Source organism: Phaethon aethereus (assembly GCF_964289735.1).
Source record: "Phaethon aethereus genome assembly, chromosome: 3".
Classification (NCBI taxonomy): Eukaryota; Metazoa; Chordata; class Aves; order Phaethontiformes; family Phaethontidae; genus Phaethon; species Phaethon aethereus.
In genome coordinates this window covers 34,909,468-34,926,947 of record NC_138576.1, presented here as the reverse complement: position 1 = coordinate 34,926,947, position 17,480 = coordinate 34,909,468, and the positions used below count along the sequence as shown (strand labels likewise).

The following is a 17,480-nucleotide window of genomic DNA, read 5'->3' as shown; positions in this document are numbered from 1 at the left end:
GCTAGAAAGCAAAAGGGAGGAATCCTTTCGCCTTCTTAAGGCATGCCTCTGCATGTACCAGGAGAAATGAGAGGGATGCAGGGATGGGAATACCTCTGTTTATCCGAGATTGAACTTTAACTTTTCTCCAGAACTCATCTCACAGGTGATACCCCTACCATTACCTCCATCCACTTTGAAATGCATTATTATGGCTCTGTTTATGGTATAAATTCTGTAATGTAACTCTTCCCTGGGTCCTATGGCAGCAGTTTTTCTCTCTTTCAAAACAAACCCAGAACCCCAAATCAAAATGCAGTATGATTGTCCTGGGATAGAGTTAATTTTCTTCCTAGTAGCTCGTATACTGCTGTGTTTTAGATTTAGTATGAGACTCATGTTGCTAACACACTGATGTTTTCGTTGCTGCTGAGTAGTGTTTATACTCAGTCAAGGGCTTTTCAGCTCCCCGCGCTCTGCCAGCGAGGAGCTGCACAAGAAGCTGGGAGGGGGCACGGCCAGGACAGCTGACCCAGGCTGGCCAAAGGGATATTCCATACCGTATAACGTCATGCTCAGCATATAAACTCGGGGGAAGTTGGCTGAGGGGTGGTGAACATAGCTTGGGAACTGGCTGGGCAGGTGGTGACAAACTGTATTGTGCATCACTATTATTATTATTATTATTAATTACTATTACTACTACTACTACTACTGTTGCTGTTATTACTATTACTACTATTATTACTATTATTAGTTTTTCTCTTCCCTTGCTTCCTATTAAACTATCTCAACCCACGAGTTTTACCTTTCTTTTTCTGATTCTCCTCCCCCCCCCCGTGGAGGTGGAGGAGCAAGCAAGTGGTGCTTAGTTGCTGTCTGGGGTTAAACCACCACAATGATCAATACTGCCCTCAGTCACTCATTGGTCGAGAAACTATAGTGTAAGAATACCTGTAGGGGAATAGAGTGTTGTATCACAAAATCAAGACAATAGATTTTGATTTCCTATAATAATTTGTTATCTTATCATTTTCCTATGATTTAAAGTTTAGTTGCTGTAATTATTTAGAAAATCAGCAGTTACATATTTATTTTGTATATATGTACATATTCGCTTACAAAAGTTAGGCTGGCAAAGTAAGGTAGAAAAGTGGGGTTATAACTAAAATTGTACAGAATATTCCTGGAGCTATTTAATTCTTCTGTAGTCTTTCTGTGGGTTTTGCTTCTTTTTTTCCTTTTTCTTTTCTTTTCTTCTTTTTAACTGTGATCCAGCAGAGCTAGATTTTCATTAGGAACACTGCCAGCAGATTACGAGCTTTTTTTGATGAAATATAAAATCTAAGCAATTTGTGGGCACAATGAAAAAACCATAGTAAGTAAGGATTTCATTATTTCAATGAACAGTTACTAAAAGTATTATGAAATCTTAAATATAATCAAAAGGAAGATGCGGCAGAAATATATTCTTTTCCTTGAAGAATTACATAAAAATAGAACCCGATTTCTTCACTGACAAACTTGTAAGGCATGTATTCAGAATAAGTATGTTCCAACAACACTGAACAAGAGTGCACAAAATAATGTGATTACTGGTCTTTCTAAATCTAACATGCAAGTGGGTCTGCCCCATATATGCAAAGAGGTCCATGTGTGTATATATAGACACATACATGCATGCACAGGCTCACACACACTCTTTTTTCAATTGAAAAGAAAATAAACTCTTAGGAATAATAGCTACCTAGTAGCAGCTTCATACACACCACTTCCATTTTTATATGAGGTTAAACCTGTGCAGTATGCTAAAAGCAAGCATTACTTACAAAAAGTCAAATTCAGCCCTTATTGACCATTTCTTCAAATGAAAAAAAGCAAGACAGAAGTTAGTCTTATTGGTTTTGAAGACAGTAGTATACTAGAATTTCAGGTCTACATGTTCCACAAAAACACAGAACCTCCTACTTTCATGAAATATGTGACCTTTTGTTTTATTTCTGATCTTCTATTTTGATTTTTCAGAAACAAATAGTAATGTATGTCATATGTAACTGACTTACAATCATGCAAGTTATAGGAAAAAAGATATTAAACTGACCAATTCAGGAAAAAATATGGAGTCTAAACATGCATTTCTGTATTTTTTCTACGTCCTTTAAGATACATGCTCTGTGTCAACAGCACACCTTCAGTTACTGAAGATCTGTAGCGGAAGTTTATACTTGGCACCACTTTTTGCAGGCCCATACACATCCACACTAGTTTTAAAACTTTCAGAATTTGGCTATTAGAACCGATTTTCACATAATCAAATTTAAGGACCTAGTTTATATTATATTGTCAAAACAGTCGTGGTTTTTTTTTTAATTCTTAATAGTGGAGACATTATTAAGTTACTTAGGCACAACACAATAAAATGAATTAAAGCTTTTTAGATTCCTCCTTCCCTTTTGTACAGTACAGGAAGGAAAAAAAGCAGGTCCCTGATTTACGACATGAGTAGTCTCCACTAATGGATTTTCTTTGGAAAATGTGTCAAGTCTCATGTATATTGTTCAAAAAAATGCATTTATTCAACTCACTGATTTCTGACATAATTTAACTAAAAAAATAGTGACTGACAAAACATGCCACATCTTATTTGCTCTGCTTATCTCACAGATAGTAGTGTTTGCTTCAGCCAAAGGTAAGGCAAAGTAAGTATCATTCTCAACTCTGTTTTACAATCGTGAATAATACATAAACATACTTTTCCTATTTGATTTGCTGTTTGAGTTTCATTATGACTTTAGGGGCTCCATTCCTTGTAAAATTCCTATAGTTTTGAAATTTATGCCAAGCAAAATTTGGAGAACTATAGTATCTTTCTATGAAGAATGGGAACATCTGAGCTTTAAATAGATAATGCTGAGAAGTGTTTGGAAGTCACAGTTTAGATTTTAAGTTATTTACTAACTTCACTAAGAAGAGTGAGTTAGAGCTCATGCAAGGCAAATCACCCTATGTTTGGTAGCCCCTGTGCTTTCCTCTTAGGCATACAGCCTTGGTTCCTTGTCAGAGCTGGGCTACTGAGCAAGATGGAGCAAAGATTTGCTGTGTCACAGCAATTCCTATTACAATGAGATTTAGGAGCTAGAAAGGAATGCCAGATCAAACCACAAAAACATTCTGTAAAATACTTAAAATATTTTGTTCTTTATCGTAAGTGGAGTAAAACATGAACCTAAAATTCTTTCTGTAATAAAGTCCCACTTTTTATTACTTTAAGAGCATGTCATTGATTCTGATGCATCTAAAATAACATCCTACTGTATACAACTATCTATATTCTAGTCTAATATTCAGGCAGAGTGATTTTTTGAGCAACACTATTAATTACTATTCTGGGCTTCAATACGCTTACTACATCTATCATCTGGTCCAATTACATGATTATATCCTTTTTGGCTTAAAGTTCGTAATTGAGTAGTGTAGAAAAGTATTACAATCTTTTTGTTAAAGCTGACCAAGCTTTACATTTTGAAAGAATCACTTCTACTGTTCATCTGGCAATAAAAGAAAACCAAGGGAAAAGGGTGAGATATTTGATGATATAAATAAACAATATTGTTACTTACCTTAGTTTAGATTACCCTGGCTATGCGAGAGGAGTGCTGCAATATGGGTGCACTCTATGCTAGGCTGAAGCTTTCCCTCTATCCCCCTCCTTTTCTTTTAGTACGAAAGAACCCTTGGGGTCAGGTCCTGCTCACACTGAAGACAAGAGCAGAAGTCTTCACTAGGGTTCAATAGAAGCAGGACAGGGACTTTAAAACATTTTTTTTTCCTTTTGTATCTCTCTGTATGAGCTTTTGTTGCTGCAGGCTATGCAGATACGAAGCTTTTAAGATTTCTGAAGTTGCAATAAAGAGTTGGAAGTCTTATGTTCCTAATGAAGAAGCATCATCCTGTTGTCTAATTTATCTGAAATCACTGACCCCAATTTTCCTGTGTTGTTTTTAAAGAAAAAATATTGTATTTACTCTTGAATAAGAAATCAAAGGTAGTCCTTAAAAAGATATTTTTTGCCACTACGGGTACAACCTTTTATCTGAGTTACATAACTGCCATTCATTTGCTCAGATTTCAATTCCCCTATTCATACTCTTCCGCTAGAAGACATTTTCTATACATAAAAAGCTGCTCTTAACCAAAGCATTATCTGCTGTTACTACCCACATATGTCTCTTTGCACCTCCTTGCCTACTTGTAAACAAGGCTTCTAAGAGATAAAAACTTTTCATTATCAGGACAGAAAGTTGTTATGGTACATGTTCTAAAAGGCATTTGTATATTGTTTCTTGCAGATGCCTAATGAGCAAAGAAAATGAGTATCTCAGAAACTTATTCTCAGCTGGAAAAGCTTCTCATGAATGGTCTGTACCTATATACACGTAACACAGATGCCACAGATGAAATAATGGTAAACCATGTGCGGTGAGAGTCCTGTTTCCGAAGAGCATGTCGCACTCACCTGTTTGGCTAAGTTGAGATGTGCTTCTGCTCCTTCGAGACACTATGGCAACCACTTTGGCACTAAGGCTGGAACGCCTTTTCTTCCCACCTGTTCCAACCGTGCCGACAGCCGTGTCCGACTGACTCCCATCATTGTGCTCCAGCTTATACATCTCTCCGCTCACACTTGTGCTCTTAGTGATTCTCCCTGAAGTCCCCATCCGTCTGCCTTGCATTTTAGGAGTAAATGTACTACAGTTACAAAGTAAAAACAAACATGTTAATTTGTCTGTGTAACAGCATTTCCAAAAGCCTTTTTTTTTAATTAGTAAATTAATTTTAAGTCTTGATACATTTTCATTTATTTGGTTCACAAATAAAGGGTTAATTTGATCCTCCTCAGAGTATATATTTCCAGTATCATAATTTGTTCTTCACTTCCCATGTTTTTCAGAGTGGCAGAAAGACACACTGGCAACATTTAAAAGTCATGTGGAGCTTTCCTGTCTGTATCTCCAGAATACAGAAAGCAATAAAACAGCAATTTTACGACCACAGAAAATGAATATGGGCCACGAGAATATATGTAGCTTAATACATGTATCTTATTGGCACTGTTCACCAAAGCCTTAAGACCTAATATAGATATGAAGATATCATCTTCTATTTTTTCATACTTCACAGAGAGAAGAGATAATGTAATGTAATGTAATGTAATGTAATATAATTAATATGTAGTATTTTTTACATCTTCACTCTCTCGCTTCTTTAAAGGTAAACGCAATAATCATAGTAGGAAGGCAAAATAGTTTTGAGGCAAAAAACCCTAAGAACTCAACAGAACTTTCATTGATGGACAGAAAGATGAATTGCTCTGTCAGTTTGATTTTTGTTTAGCTATTGTATTGCATTTGAGTGTTTCTGTACAAACTCTTTTTCTGCTCCTGCACATAGGCTGGATAAAGTATTCAGAAACATGTTCTGGAGAACAATCTTAAATACACGCAGGACATACCAATACACAGTCCTAACGTCGCTACGACCTGTTCCTATTGAAGTTAGCTCTCACTCTGTGGAGACCCAGAAATGTAAGCTGCAGCCTGACTCTCTTCAGATGCAGCTGTTAAATCAGCCTAGCAGGTTCGCTTCCCAGCAGATGTGATGAACGGGCTCTCTCCCCAGGACCCCAAATAAGAGAGGGGTCAGAGGCACAGGCTTCTTTACCTCAGGCAAGTTTCAGACAGAAAGGAACTCTTGAAATCTTGCCAGGGGGAAATGAAGGGGTCTATGGGAGAAGAACTGACATCCTGTGACTTGTACCGATCTGGGTCCTGGGCTTAAATCAGTCCTGTCCAAAGACAGATCCAGGAAAGTATAAAGTGATATATACCCAAATTACGTTTTACTGACAGTTAGCAAGATTTACTAACGTCTGACCATATGTAAGAGGAGATAAAAAAAGACAAATTTTTTAAAGAAAAAACAAAGGAAAAGTAAAGTCCTCTACCAGACAACACTTAATAGAAAAGTCATTATCAATGTCCACATAGGCATTTTAACTATGTTCAGCACTTAGGATCTGCTGTTTCTATGTAAAATGCCTTTGTATTTCATTGTAGACAGTATTTGTATTTGTATTTTATTGTAGCTCCCAGCACACACTGCCTCACATGTATGTGAGCACATGCACACACACACACATATTCAATCATTCTAGGAAGAATTTCAATGGCACTTTTTGGTCATTTCAAAAAAACCTCACAAAAAGACCATCTTCCATAAACATGCAAGTATCAAGGAAAATGTTTTGTCTAAGGCAAACTAGTTCCGTTCACTTAAAAATAATATCAAATTGAGAAAAAATGCCCTAAATATTTCCCATTTTCAAAATAGAGACAGATTTTCTTGAGGGATATAAATATCAATGTCACAGCTTTAATATAAATCATGTCCCTAATATAGTATGGGTGTTTACTTCATAGGATACATTTACTGTTGCTTTTTAAAGTTGCAATGATCACTAAATAACGATATTTTTATTGCTGTTCACAGAATGCAACAACCTCCACTTTACAAAATACCTACTTAGCAGCTACTTTTGTTTCAAGTAACATGGATTTCTTTCTTTACTTCTCCGCAAATACTGTAACTTGAAAAAACATTAATTGGGATTGCCACATAGCGAATAGCAAATTAATTTAAAAAAGCAGTGATGAGCATCACAAAATTAATGCTGAAACTTCTGATAAAGGTATTTTTTCTACAGTTTGAGAAGATTTAGTGAAATTTTTCTTAATTTTGGGGCTGGATATTGGTCCATAGCTCTCGCACAGAATTCTGGCTATGGCCAGAGAATCTTGGGAAATGTTTTCTCTTTAAGAAGAAGTGATGTTACTAACTCGCACACTTATCAAGAAAACCTTAAAACTAGAGATCAAACGTACAGTGTGACAATACTGTCTAAATATGCAACCAACCTGCATCATTAGCTCGGCGTGCTGCCACACAACCCCCGTATTCGAACAGAAACTTCAATCCCTAATTCAGTATATCAGGGCTTGTCAACATCACCCTTTCATCAGCCATTTTCCGATGCCGAGTCCCTTCTCCTCCCCTGCTGAGGAGACAAGGCCCCACACTCGTGCCTGTAGGGTGCTAGAAGGCAACACCATTGACTGGTTGCTTCTCTGGAGGAGGAGACGTTTTCCCATTTCAAGCAGCGGGCAGACCAAAAGTACAGTCTGGTACTTGGAGGGGGCAGAACCACACAGGCCTCGTTTTCAGGGGTCCTACTTTCTACTTTGATTAGACATGGATAATTCCTTTCCACATGGATAATTCCTTTCCACCAGTGCTTGGAATTGGACTTCAGTGACTACTTCTGTGATGCTGATGATGCCTCCTACTCAGAGCTTTCTTTTGTTCCCGTTTCGAGCCATGGAGTTGTCAATTCTGGAACTCCTGAGTTTATGCATCAATACTTCAGTAAGAGAAAGGGAAGAAACTGAATATACTTCTTTTGAGAGCATCTGTTGACATTTGAGTTATATTGACATGTACTTTGCTGACATTATAATCTATAAACATATTGTTTACAGCAATAAAGTTTAATGGACTATAAAACCTGCCAGGCAATTAAAGAAATAATTGTTTATCTTACTATTGACTTTGCTTTACTGAATTTCAAGTGTTTATGAATATAATAAATACTAATCTTACGATGTTTTTATGCCAGTCTACACTTTTTTGTACAACGGAGCTGAAATGCTCTAATCTCACATTATTTAATAAGAGTTTAGAAGACAATGATGTCCATCAACTGAGAAATAAGAATTGATAGTATCGTAACTTCAGAAAAATCCCATGTTTTATGTATTAATTCCCTAATTCAAGGACTATGATGAATACTTTCTGAATAATAGATAAATTGTTTTTTCAAAGACACACAATTTCAATTTTCATTCTTTGTGACAGGTAGAGGGACCTAGAGGATGCACCTTAATAAAAAAAAAATTGAAATATTTGGAATTCAGATCAATCCTGTACCTGTTTTTACCTTGCAAATATCAAGTCCTATTTTCCTAGGAAATACGTTCTAGTGTAGTTCTAGTACAAAATAGCTATTAGTTTGCTAGAAACCGGCTTAATGGGATAGGGCTAAGGATCAAATCCTACAGCTGTCCAACACCTCCCCTTGTGATAACTAAGCAAACAGATTAAGATTCCTTTGCGTTCATCTAATCCCTGGGCTAGTTTGTTATTTGACATTAATTGGAACAGTATCAAAACAACAGGCATTTATAACTCCATCTCCTTATACCATCTAATTGAGTACCCCTAAAACACAATATTTTTCCACTCCATTACTGGCTATCACTTGGAGAAATAGCTGTTACTTTCTTCAACATAGTTAGAGTTTAATTTATGAAGCACAAAGGAGCAAAAGACCTGCATGAATTTGCATATATCCTTTTGCACATAACCCTTCTGATAATGACATACCTAAAATTTTATTTTCCTTTACTGGACTTGCTGGGATTATTGACACATTCATTTAAATGCAGACACATGGTTTTGTGGGCCTGTGGCTAAAATTGGTAAATTATTACGTTATATTGTTGATTCAAGCCTAGATATGATAGCACAATAAATAAAACCAGTTTTCAGTAGCAGGATAAGCAGGATAACTAAGAGTAACACATTTATCAGCATACTCCATTTATTTCTAAATTAAATAATTCATGACATTTTATTTAAAATTATTTTACCATCTTCAACAATTCTCTCAATGACTAGTTCAGCAAAAATCTTATGCTATTTCTAATTAGTGGCATAACAATGTTATCAATGTGTATATTAAAAATAGATACAGACAATCTAGCTGTGCCTCTGTTTTACTTCACAGATATTTAGCATGGAAAAAGAGTCATTTGATTTTTAACTTTTTTTTTAATGGAAGTTAACCATGAGGGCAAAAATTCTTTTCATCCCAGCAAGAGCAGAGCTGCTTCCCATCCCGCCTGGGCTCCCCAGAGCTCTCTGAGCCACTAGCCCTGGGCTCTTGCGTCAGCTGGGAACACACCATTCCCTTTACCAAGTTTGCATTTTCCTGCCAAAACTTATGCAGTTCACATGGATTCTACCTAAAGTGGTATCTGTACTACACAAGGCAAAATCAAGATTGTGTTTACATGTCAGCCATCAGACCTGTGAAAGAAAGCAGCACTCTCAGTTTTGCAGGCCAGTAAGCTTCCTTCTGCCAAATGCAGAATCACGTACTAATTCATAGCCCCTATGGCACCCTTTTGCAATGAGGTAGCTCATGAATACTAAAAACCTCCTAAACATGTAATAGTTATGGACTAAGGGGAGATGAGCACTCCTTTGTAACGAGAAACATTACATTTCCCAAAAAAGCCCTGTCTTGTTATTAGTAACATATGATATATAATTAATAAATCCAAACTCTAAATCACCTAGCCACAAACTGCTCTGTCAGTCTTAGAACATATAGCTAAATTTATATACGATATGTAACATTTGCTGTAAGATTAATTACTGTACAATTTATAGTATTTCATCAATTAATTCAAATATGGTGCTTTACAAACCAAAGGACAAACACTTATCCTATATTAAAATTCTCTCTAGTTAGTCAAGAGATTTTTCTAGACCATAAAGATGTTAGTTGATTCAATGAAATAATAGTATTGTACAGTCTGTACCAACCGGAGCTAAATATTGATCTAATATGCACATCGATCATATCTTAAATCCATGAAACAGCTATTAGAATCAGAAAAAAACTTGCTTCTCCTGTAAAGTCACCATATTAGAGTCCTATTGGTGTATTATGATAGATGAAATTCAGCAACTCTTGTCAGTTATGATATCTGCTCTTGACAATATTCCCATATTGTCAAAAAGTGCTACTCAGTGACACAGATACTACCTCTGGAACGACACAGTCCCAGCCCCATTGTGTTCAAAGTGTAAACTCTCACCGAGGTAAGGGCTGGGGAAGATTTCATTACAGAAGTCTCCTCTGGGAGCTTAACTGGTCAACATCCTACTCTGGAAGATGAGGAAATGTCCATGTTAGAATATAGTCTCGGAATCCGTTTTGTGAAAATGCCTTTCTCAGTAACACACTGACCAGTGAGTTGTGCAAGTTTCACAGCTCTGACAGATCACTATTTTTTAAACTTACAAAAATAGCATTTCTCCATGAAATGAAAGAATAATAATTCAGAAGGTAAGTCTGAACATTACAAAACATAAGCAGGTTTTAACTATTTCCGAGGAACATTTCATCAAGTTAATTCATATTCTCTGAAACCACCGGAGCAATTGTCTCTGCGTGCAGCAGCCTGTGTGCCTGTGCACACCCATGGCACTGTCAGCCTGAAGGCAACTAATCACACAAATCATAAAATGACACCAACACGAAAGCAGTCAGCTACCGCAGGGACGCCGCTCAGGGTTAAGCATTGCTATTCATGGGGATGTGGGCAGGCTAATGGAACCAAAGGGCAAACGGTTCACTTGACCCAAACTTGACTGCAAATAGCCATGTGTATATTAAGTTCAAGTGTCCCAAACATAGCAAGCACGTACATGTTAAACCCGTATCAAGAAAATAGGTACTGGGGGCGTGTGTGTACGACAATACAAAAATGTGGAGTTCTTTATGCTTACCACTGAAGGGAGGAAACTTTCTTCAGTAGCAAGAAAGCTGAATTTTTCTTTCTCTGTGTAACATTCAGCAGTAACATATTATTCTCCCTCTTACAACATCCTGCATTGCTTTTTTCTCTCCAAAGCATGAGGTACTGAAGTACCTGTGATCTCACCGCTCTTCGTGGGAAAAGGCTACGTCACTGATATGAAATAAATTGCTCACTGCTGCTTTAGAAAAGTAAATAGCAGCAACAGGTAACAGCTGCAAAATAGGGAGTGGAGGAGGAAAATCCAAAAGGCTAAATGGAACAGTGGAAGGACAGGAGTAACAAAGAAAATACAGAAAACATTTTTAAAAAGATAAACTGAGATGAAGATAAAGCACCTGAGAGTTACTCTGAGCTCTGAGCCATGGCTAAAACTACCTTCCTCCATTTCTTCATTCTAAAAGTAACATGTACTGCCAGTTAAAAATGTTAATGTTCTAATACTAAAAGTTTGTGAATTATATTTCATCTTAATCAGTTGCAATAATTAAATGAAAAACCAATTAAAGTTATTTTTCAGTCTTTTTCAAATCATTAAGAAAGGCTGCTTGTAATGTGACAGTTTCTTTGAATGAGGAAGCATAATTAGATAATTAAAAATGCACAAGCAATGCTCCATAGTACATTTTTCATGTACAGATGTTCCGAAGGGATTAAAGACTCCATCTCCCTCCCTCTCTGACAGACACATAAAGCAGTTTATAACGATGGATTTAAAAAAACCATTATCTTCAGATAATGAATAATTAGAACATTAATTACTCTGGCTTCACCTTGGTTTTGTACGTAAACGACCTCAGAACCAGAAGTTTCTATCTGAAATATACTGTTTGAGGGTAGAAAGGATATGTTGTATTTTTTAAGTAGCTTAACTTAATTGTTTTCATATATCTTGCCTCCATGATAATAACTGGGAGGCTCTCGCCCTCTGTTTCCCCTCCCACAAGCAAGAGTTGTGACTCTAGGTTACGTCAGTGTGCTTGCCCTTGTCCCACGGGAGAACATGTAGGAAGCAATACTGATCACCATACATGTTCAAAATGTTTCTCTCTCTAACGAAACTGAGAAGTGCACTAGTTAATGAAACAGTTTTGGTGTTCGGTTTTGAGCTGCAGTGATTTGGATAATCAGAAAGAAAGTAGGATTGACAATTTACTTCAAGTATTGCAGTGGATGCTTACACTGTGGAGATTTTAGGTGCAGAATGCCAGTCAGTTATAATGTTACTGGCTTGCCTGTTAGTTACACCTATTCTTCAAATTTGTGAAAAATTTTAAATGTAGGTAGGAATTTTCAATACCTGGTTTCAGCCCAAAGTTGAATTTCTTCTTTTATTTATTCTAAGTTCCAGCTGAAAAGCCGTGACAGATTGTCTAGTCCTTTTTACAGGAATTAAAAAGGAAAAAAATAATCCATATTGTACTGTCACATAATAAACATATAAGCAAATTCATTTTGCTTTGAGAAGTACTTATGGCTGGTGCCTGACTGAAAGATGCCAATGAGGTGATCCTTCTATTCAGCACAAACTGTTTTCTGTTCCTTTGAATGTCTGTAAATTGGGTAAAACAACATCTTTAAGTCATAGTTCATGTTAAGAAACTTCGAAGAGATCAACAGTTAAAATACCAGGAGACTTTCTATTACGAAGCGGTGTTGTACTCCCTCACAGCTCCTACTGCTATTTCCTATTGTACATTTCCTGAATATTACTATTTTGCCCCAAGGCTAGAGGCAGAAAGTCAGCATTTCCCAGGAATTGCTTCTCTTGGCTACTCTGGATCTGGGAAAGTTAGCTGGACTGTCCAGGATGCAGGGAGGCTGCTTCTCTGTTGGCCATCAGGCATGACCCAAGACAAAGAAGTCCTCTGATTGATTGGAGTGCAGAAGAGAAGTGAGATGGACAATAATGCCTGGAAGGAAAGAGACCGGTTCATGGTGGTACTGAAGCAGGAAAAGAATAAGAAAACTTGGGGAATACATTCTTTTCATCACTCTTCCTGAAGACAAAATAGTTCCTAAAAATTCCTGAGACTGAACGCAAGCCTTTCCAACATACCAGCATGAGTATTTATTTTATTATGACCCTTCCATGAGATGGTCACTTTATCTTTTGTAGCAACAAAACACTATACGCTCATTTTTGCAGAGAAAGCACACTGCTTTTTAATGTGCCATTCATCCTGTTTTGCATGGTGAACACAGCAATCATATAAACTCTGCAATTTTTTACTATGTTACTGGTTTAAACAAACCAGAATGTTAAAGAACCATGTATGTTTTTTGCTCCAAACTTTCCACATGAAAGTAGAAATTATTTTACTAGTATTTTATTCATATATGCAAGCAATAAACCTTCTATGTTGCAGTCACCTCCTCCTGATTTTTTAAACAGATATACATCAGTCTGAGACCCATAAAATTTTTTTTTGCTTTCCATTTTAGGCTACATTCTTAATCAGGTGAATTTTTATAAAAACACATTTTATCAAGAACTGAAGAATGAACAGCCATAAACTTAACAAATCGGAACTGTTCAGTTTTTCCTTTCTGTTTTCAGTTGAAGTACTGTAGACTGAGGGGTTTTGGTGATTTAAAATTTATTTTGACAGCTCTTCAAGACAATTTGCTGGTCGTCCTTCCATTTCTGGTCATTATCAATTTCAGTGAGTGAAATTCAGTTAATTGCTTAGCCAGGCAAATTCAGCCAATTCAGTGAATTGCTCAGCCAGCCAAACTTTGTTGAAATTGTAGTTTTCTGACTTTTATTGTCTGAGTAATTTTCATTGATGAACTTAAACATACCTTCACTATTCTGGATGAACTCTTATACTTGACTGTGTTTGAATTTCTCTTCCAAATACTTGTAAGTTATGTTATCTGGAGGCACGGAGACTAACCATAAAATCACAGACTAATGCAAAAGATCATTCTCAAACCAAATTACTATATACTCTCTTCCAGCACTTGTTCAAAAGAAGACAGTCCGTATGCTTGCTATTCTGTTACCATTATTATCTTCTCTTGACACGAAGACATGAAGTAACGCAGGGACCAAAAGCTTCTTGTAAACAAACCAACACTGGAGTGAGAAGCCAACAGAGCTGCACTTGGTGGCACTATGCCCAAGCTCACGAGCCCCGACAAGCAGGACTCCTGGTCTGGGCATAGCAAGTTGCTGACATGAAATAATGTGCTGGGATAAAGTTGTTGTGTATGAATAGCTGTGTGTGCACTATGTGATTATATCAATTGAAAAAGGGAATTCAACTGCAAAATATAGACAAATAGTTTCAGATATTACAGCAGAGATTATCCAGAAGCAGGGATATGTCCAGCATAGGCAGCATGATGGTGCTCCAATGCCAGAGTTGGTGAAAAAATCCCTTCCTTTTCTTTTGTCTATTTCTATGTGAGTTTCTTATGCTGTGTTACGGTTTGGGTAACCTGTCCTCAGCTATATTCTTCTAGCTTTCTTAAATTCTGACCAGCTCACAATGTAATAGTTTATTGCCAACATAAGGTCATTTAGATGAGGAAGAATTTTACAAATTTTACCTAAATTTTACCTTTGATACCTCTATCAAAAACATATATCTTTCTAACTTAACAGTATGATACTAATAGCCAGAAACAAGAAGAGAGGGCATTACGGCATACGCATCTATCTATGCATACATACAAACATACAGAGTATGTCAACCGTGCCCCAATACAAAAACTGAGAAAGAAATAGACATACATCCTACTTATCTGCATTCCCAGCTGTCTGAGAAGACAACCAAGTCTTAAAGCTGCCCAATGCTGAAAGGGTTCCTAGAGAGGTTTTATCCCTACAGCTTTGCCTAGAAGTCTTTATCAGGCTTTTTGCTGCATAAAAACTCCTTCTTTGCAAGAATGAACACTATAACCATCCTGAAGTTTTAAAAAGATGCTTCTTCATTTCTCAGATCTGATGACAGCTAGAACACAATTGTTCACATCTGTGAAGCTCTTAGTCTTTGCTAGCCCTGCAAGGGAATTTGCATTAGCCACAAGTTGCATTTTGCTTTAAAGTGAAATTGTACAATCTTTCAAGACAATTCGGCTTGGACTGTTTGGTCTTACATCCATATTTCTTAATTTTAAATTGTTGTATTTTAAGCAAAGTAGCAGTCACAGCACTACTACTCAAAATAGTTACTCTGAAGACTGACAAGTTTTCCATCAGCTTGACCTTTTGGTGTGTGTAAAAAATTGAAGACTAGTGTAATCATTTAAAAGACCTCTCATTGACAAGTATCAGTTACCTCTCCAGGGGGAAGCTGAATAAGGGTATCAGTTTGTTACGCACAGAAAATAGTCAAACGCCCAGCTTGTAAATAAAAAGATGAACTAGTGTGGTTTTTAAACCCAGATTTAAAACGTTACTGTTATGCTGTTTTCCAGACCATAATGTTCTAACTAATCATGAAAAAATTACTAACTCTTGTGAAAACGTATCACTATTATGAGTACAGATTTGTTAAAGGGTTTCAAGTGCTACTTATCACACCCCCCTCTGAAAGTCAGATTTTTATGTGGCTTATAAACTTCCAATTCAGAAAAAAGACAAAAATTAGTGAACTTAATTTTTTAACTCAGATATGAAATTTCTGAGCTTTTAGCTTTGTTTCATGTGCTCCTTATGCAATCCTTACAGCTTCTATCACTCTGGCTCATGGTGATGAATTTCAACCAGAACTGATCCATTGGGAAGGAGCTGAAGATACCAGTGTTTTACAAGTTTTGTGAAATCTGATAACTAGGCAAATAAGAGCTATATACAATAAGGTGCCCTTCTGAAGAAAGGCTGCTGTATGTTCTCACTACTTAATCTATTCCCTTTGGTCTGCCAGATGGACACTCTGGGTAAGGGTAGATCATGGAGATACAGTGGAGGAAGGAGGTGACTGCGGTGTGGGCTGCTAGGTTGTGACCCTCCACTAATTGAGTTGTTTGTATGCATGGTCTTTTCACTGAAATAAATACTAAAATTGAATTGAGTTTGATTATTTTTGTCAACCCTCCATGTTTTAGTTACTACTTATATCTTTTGTGAGCACAGCACTAACACAAACATGTACCAGGGACACACACACACATACTTCAAGATTCAACAGACAGTGCCGATGAGCATACTAAATGTGGAAAACCTAGATCAAAAAATTGGTAGAATCTAGTACCCACTGTCAGTGGTCTTGATTTCACCTCATTTTATTCTTGCAGTAGGAGTATGATTAGCAACTATGGAGCGAGCAAGTTTCATTGATGATTTTAAAGCATCCTACGCTTTGAAAAGTACTGCTTCTTATAATGCTACCCCATATGCCATTCTCTGGTGAATGGTGAGAGCTCTTTGAATTGAAAAATGCTAGCATCAGTCACATAATAGATGTTAACTCAAACATCTATTTTTAAATAAAGACTTTGCAATGGAAAATTCCAAGATGAAAAGGAATCTTCTGAAAATATAGCAGACATATGGCTATGAATCCAATGAAGTGTTTCATTGTTTATTTTTAATAGTAAGACCCACAGAAAGTCTTCTGTCTGTCAGCAGCACTGGCTACATTATGGATGCTCCCATTCTAGCTATGGGAGAGAAGGTGTTCTCCATTGCAATATCAACTAATTAATCTCACTCAGTATTTAAACACTGAACTATAAACCACTGAAGCAACTGCACAATAAATGTTGCTTATTACATTATATAAGAAAATGAGTCTCTGCTTAGTGACCCTAAATGTCTTGTTTACAGCAGAAACCTTGACTACAAAGAAACAGTCATACACGGGCAAATTATCAGTAATACAATTAGTGACATAAATATAGAAGTAGTCTTCTGGTATTTCTAACAGTCTTTTTTTTATACCAAACTGGAATTCCATTACTGTTTTAGTCATGCTGTACAAAAGCTAAAGCAGTATAATATCTTAGTTCTAATACCAACTTTAATAGCTTGTATTTATAAATTACAAATAAATAATTGTTAAAAAATATTTGGGAAATCAAAGAAGATGGTCACTATTGCCATGTGCTCAATTAGCTTGTTAATACAAGTGCTGAAAGAGCCTAATTCCCGAAGCTAATGGGAATGGAAAAATGTTTGACAATTCCATGCAAGTGCTCAACACAATGCAGAAGTCCAGCCAGCCAGAATAAAACATACAACAAGTGTTAACATCCTGATTCACTCTAAATGCTGCCATGGGCTTGGATCTCTCTTTCCAGCAAAGCATGTGTGGTGCAGCACTGGCTATGTACTTCACTGAACCTGTGTACAAATCACTAATCACAGCCCTTCATTGGTTGTGGGGAGTGCTCATTCATCCTTCATTGAAACCATTTGGTTCTTCTTGCACACATAGTCTTGTATCTCACTATCCTTCCCTTCCCTTTACTGCTGATGGTCACTCATTAATGCTTGTTACTATTGTGCAACAGAGAAAATTATTAACCATCTCCCCATTTTTGCTCCCCTCCCCATGCACAGCTAAGCTTGCTGATATGAAGGTATGCTTTAAATGCTCAATTCCCTCCAAATTCCCCCCAAATATCTATCTTAGTACAAACACAAACACAACAAAAGCAAATGGCATGAAAAGAGACCTTCTGACAAAGAATCAGACCACTGTGCTCTGATGGCTATCCCTTGGTGACGTTCACTGTCAATATACAGAGTGACTATTTAAACATTTTGAGACCTTAGTTCACCAGGGAATCCCAGCAATTTGAGCTCTGTAATAGTGCCTTGAA

The 17,480-nt window shown here is 36.8% G+C and overlaps 1 protein-coding gene across 9 annotated transcripts in view; it reads right to left on the bottom strand.

The window, feature by feature from the left end:
• RIMS1 (regulating synaptic membrane exocytosis 1) overlaps positions 1–17,480 on the bottom strand; it is a gene marked incomplete at its 5' end in the record, with an annotated part of 337,770 nt that overhangs the window by 38,825 nt on the left and 281,465 nt on the right. For 5 of the 9 annotated variants that reach the window (XM_081997758.1, XM_081997761.1, XM_081997759.1 and 2 more), the window contains one exon: positions 4,496–4,728. The exons of the other annotated variants lie outside the window; for them this stretch is intronic. In XM_081997758.1, coding sequence (XP_081853884.1) covers positions 4,496–4,728 — 233 coding nt within the window. The remainder of the gene's footprint in view (positions 1–4,495; positions 4,729–17,480) is intronic. 9 annotated transcript variants of the gene reach the window in all.